This window comes from Mustelus asterias, chromosome 13 (assembly GCF_964213995.1).
Source record: "Mustelus asterias chromosome 13, sMusAst1.hap1.1, whole genome shotgun sequence".
NCBI classification, from domain to species: domain Eukaryota; kingdom Metazoa; phylum Chordata; class Chondrichthyes; order Carcharhiniformes; family Triakidae; genus Mustelus; species Mustelus asterias.
The window spans coordinates 83,502,341-83,506,699 of record NC_135813.1 but is presented as its reverse complement, the minus strand read 5'-3'; the positions used below and the strand labels follow the sequence as shown (position 1 = coordinate 83,506,699).

The window sequence follows — 4,359 nt, the reverse complement described above, 5'->3', positions numbered from 1 at the left end:
TGAATACCAACGTCCCATTTCAGGGTAGTAAGTGACAGAAATACCAATAAACAATTCTTGATCATAACCATACAAAGGTCCTCTGAATCCACACTTCTTTTTTGTATTAAAAAAATAAATTGTTTGAACTTTCCTTGATGATAAAGAACACTTTCAACGAAATTCCTTCATATTGTTTTAAAAAATTGTCGATTCGTTGTGAATCCAGCCAGTGTCAAATGTTTCTGTTGGTCTTGGCACAGCTTTTGATTTTTATAATGGGTCCCCTTAACCTACAGACTCTTCCCGGCAAAGGCAATGAGGAATTCTTTAGACAGAGTCACGGCCGCAGCATGAAGCTGTCGGGGTGAACATCGATGATTCCGTTAATCCAGTCCGAGCCACAGTGACAGCGCCAAGATAAGAAGCAGGTCGGCTTTCCGCCTCAGCGCAGCCGTGAGTCTAGACGCCTCTGCCACGGACGTGCACGAGCAGTTCCTTTTCTCGCTCCCTGACCGGCTCTCATCGTGGTGGTCTCGGCCTGTTCGGGGCCTGGAGTGGGCTTGCTCTGATATTGATGAGTCCGCCTGCATCTCGCTGCACACCAGCCAGTCCCTGGCCGCGGACTTGGGGTATCCGGGATCTACTTCCATGTTATTCTGTGTCACTTTCCAATAATTCTTCCCCTTAAAGAAATAGGCAGCTCCTAACGGGGAGCGCAGAGTGTGAGAATGGAAAATAAACCTTCAGTACTATTTGCATTTTACTTCATCATGTTTTACATTCAGATACTTGCATGCAGGGACTGGTTAATCCTCAGAAAGTCACATTTTAAAGTGTCACATTTTTCCCATTTTATTTATTAATTCCACTCAAAAAACAACCTCACATAATTCAAAACTGACACTACCAATGCAGCACTGAGGGAGTGCCGCACTGTCAGAGGGTCAGTACTGAGGGAGTGCCACACTGTCAGAGGGTCAGTACTGAAGGAGTGCCACACTGTCAGAGGGTCAGTGCTGAGGGAGTGCCGCACTGTCAGAGGGTCAGTACTGAGGGAGTGCCGCACTGTCAGAGGGTCAATACTGAGGGAGTGCCACACTGTCAGAGGGTCAGTGCTGAGGGAGTGCCGCACTGTCAGAGGGTCAGTACTGAGGGAGTGCCACACTGTCAGAGGGTCAGTACTGAAGGAGTGCCACACTGTCAGAGGGTCAATACTGAGGGAGTGCCACACTGTCAGAGGGTCAGTGCTGAGGGAGTGCCGCACTGTCAGAGGGTCAGTGCTGAGGGAGTGCCGCACTGTCAGAGGGTCAGTACTGAAGGAGTGCCACACTGTCAGAGGGTCAGTACTGAGGGAGTGCAGCACTGTCAGAGGGTCAGTGCTGAGGGAGTGCCGCACTGTCAGAGGGTCAGTACTGAGAAATATTTAAGTTTAATTGTTTAAGGAGATTACAGAGATGAGGGAGTCGGGGGAACGCAGCGTGAAGCCACAGAGAGATTAGAAAACAGGAATGATTTTCAGGGCAGTTTTGTGAAACTCTAGATCGCTGGTGAAAATCCAACATTGTGCATTGTGGGTCTGAATGTGGCTTCCTCTCGATGGATGGAGGGCTTCTGAATGGAAGAGTAACTGCCCCATCTTTGCATCTGACTGTAGCATTAAAGGGAATGGACTGGTGCTCCATATCTCCTCCCACACTTACCCCAACTAAAGTCCACTCATCTCAGTCTCGAAAACTATGATTGACCCTGGAGGCGATGGCCTAGTGGTATTATCGCTAGACTATTAATCCAGAAACTCAGCTAATGCTCTGGGGACCCGGGTTCGAATCCCGCCATGGCAGATGGTGGAATTTCAATCCAATAAAATATATCTGGAATTAAGAATCTACTGATGACCATGAAACCATTGTCGGAAAAACCCATCTGGTTCACTAATGTCCTTCAGAGTAGGAAATCTGCCGTCCTTACCCAGTCTGGTCTACATGTGACTCCAGAGCCACAGCAATGTGGTTGACTCTCAACTGCCCTCCAAGGACAACTAGGGATGGGCAAAAAATGCTGGCCCAGCCAGCGACGCCTGTGTCCCATGAATGAGTAATGAAAAAAGGATCGACAGCGTTTTGGGGAGGTATGTTTGAGATTTCTGTGATAGATTAACAGGGATGTTGAGGTTGAAAGGATAAGAACTGGAACAGTTCCTGACCGCCTGCTCAGTGAGGCCAGGTTTAAGGTATGTCAGTGGGAAAGGGTGAAGGTATCTTGTTTCTGTTTCACGCCCCAACCCTTCACCTCAACGAACAGCGTAATTCATTCCCAAGTAGAAACACACATACCATCAGACCATTTCATGGCATCATCCAGCTGGCTGGGCAAACCCTTCCACAGGACTGTGTCCTTAGGATAGTCAGGGTCCATTTTCCGGAGGTGGTCATCGTATCTCCAGTACTGATTATTCTTAAAGAAATAGGTCTTATCATCATGAGGACAGACAAAGGCTGCGTCAATACTCTTCACAGACAGACCAAAGTCGCTGATGAAGCGTGGGTAACTCTCCTCCACATTGTTATCTTTGAACACCCAGTACCGCTCCCCTGTCCAACAGATTGGAGAGATGTGTTAAGAATTAGCATACGTGCAAGTAACTTGTGTTTTCTATCTGGTTCATCTACCATGTTTTTCTATAAAACTTTGGACTCTAAAAACAGACCGGAATGTTACGGCTGTTCACACCGGCGGGATTTTCCTGTCCCGCTGCCGTGAGTGGAGATTCGGCTGGGCGCCAGGTTCTCCCAACTCGCTGCAGAGGCAGCGTGGCCTTAACGGCCAGTTAGATCGCGCTCATAGAACGGGTACAGCGCAGAAGGAAGCCATTTGGCCCATTGTGCTTGAGTTGGCAGCTGGAGATTTTTGACTTGCACCTGACTGCCAACCGGTTTTGGCAATTGGGTGCAAAACAGCTGTCGTATTTTCATGTGGAAGGATTCTATTGCCCGTTCGAGGCAGTGACCCAGAATGCCTCTGAACAGAATCTTTGTCAATGTGATGACGCTGGTAAGGCACAGATCCGGTGCTGGATGTTTTAACACTGAAGCTTTGGGCCCCTTTGCTGCTGTTAATTCAACAAGGTATCCATTAACTATATCGCCTTTTCTTCACTGTCACTGGGTCAATATCTGGGGCGCCACGGTAGCTCAGTGGTTAGCACTGCTGCCTCACGGCTCCAGGGACCCGGGTTCGATTCCCGGCTTGGGCCATTGTCCGTGTGGAGTCTGCACGCTCTCCCCGTGTCTGCATGGGTTTCCTCTGGGTGCTCCGGTTTCCTTCCACAGTCCGAAAGACGTGCTGGTTAGGGTGTATTGGCCATGCTAAATTTTCCCTCAGTGTACCCAAACAGGCGCCGGAGTGTGACGACTAGGGGGATTTTCACAGTAATTTCACTGCAGTGTGACCTAGTTGTGCCTAGTTGTGACACTAATAAATAAACTTAAAAATGAATCTTGGGTCTCCATCCCTAACAGCACTGTGGGTGTACCTACACAGACAGCAGCGGCTTAAGAAAGCAGCTCACCACCACCTTCTCAAGGGGCAATTAGGAATGGGCAACAAATGTTGGCCTAGCCAGCGACTCCCACATCCTGTGAGTGAAGAATTTATAAAAAACAGGCTCCTCAAGGTTTATTTGAGGAGAAATTGTTCTACATTTAACTTTTAATTTTTTCAGGGTCTTTTAGGTCAAGATCTAAGGCTGTTAAGCAGGAAATAAGTAACATGAAAGAACATCAACTGGGCTTCAAGCTCCCTGTGTACACTCTTTGTATTGACTGCACAGTGTGACACTGAAGACACACAAAATTTATACATCAGTGACTTCCAAAATGTGTACTGCAGGTTTCGCTATGTCTGGGGAAAGTGTTGTAGCTGAACCATAGCAACTGGAGTTCAGAGTCAGGGCTGCCGGTCCCAGTGCGATACACCGACACAGATTAAGCAAACACAGCAAAGGGCAAGGATTGAACACGGGGCCTTTACAGCTCTGTGCGGCTCAAAGTGCTGCTCGCTAACTTCTGATCCACAATTTTAAAATGCTAGAACAGGGGGGGAGACCATTCAGCCCCTCGAGTCTGTTCCACTATTCAGTAAGATCATGGCCTATCTGTATCCTAACATGTGCTCTAACTCTGTATTCCTGATCAAAAATCTATTAATCTCAGATTTGGGGTGGCACGGTAGCACAGCGCTTAGCACCGCTGCCCCACGGTGCCAGGGATCCAGGTTCGATTCCAGGTCTGGGTCACTGTCTGTGTGGAGTCTGCACATTCTCCCCGTGTCTGCGTGGGTTTCCTCCGGGTGCTCCAGTTTCCTCCCACAGTCCGAAAA

The 4,359-nt window shown here is 48.4% G+C and overlaps 1 protein-coding gene across 1 annotated transcript in view; it reads right to left on the bottom strand.

The window, feature by feature from the left end:
- Positions 1-365: 365 nt before the first annotated feature.
- Positions 366-4,359, bottom strand: part of mmp17a (matrix metallopeptidase 17a) — a 105,733-nt gene continuing 101,739 nt past the window's right edge. Inside the window, exons 9-10 of the mRNA XM_078227148.1 lie at positions 2,316-2,573; positions 366-685 (exon numbers count right to left, since the gene is read on the bottom strand). Coding sequence (XP_078083274.1) covers positions 366-685; positions 2,316-2,573 — 578 coding nt within the window. The remainder of the gene's footprint in view (positions 686-2,315; positions 2,574-4,359) is intronic.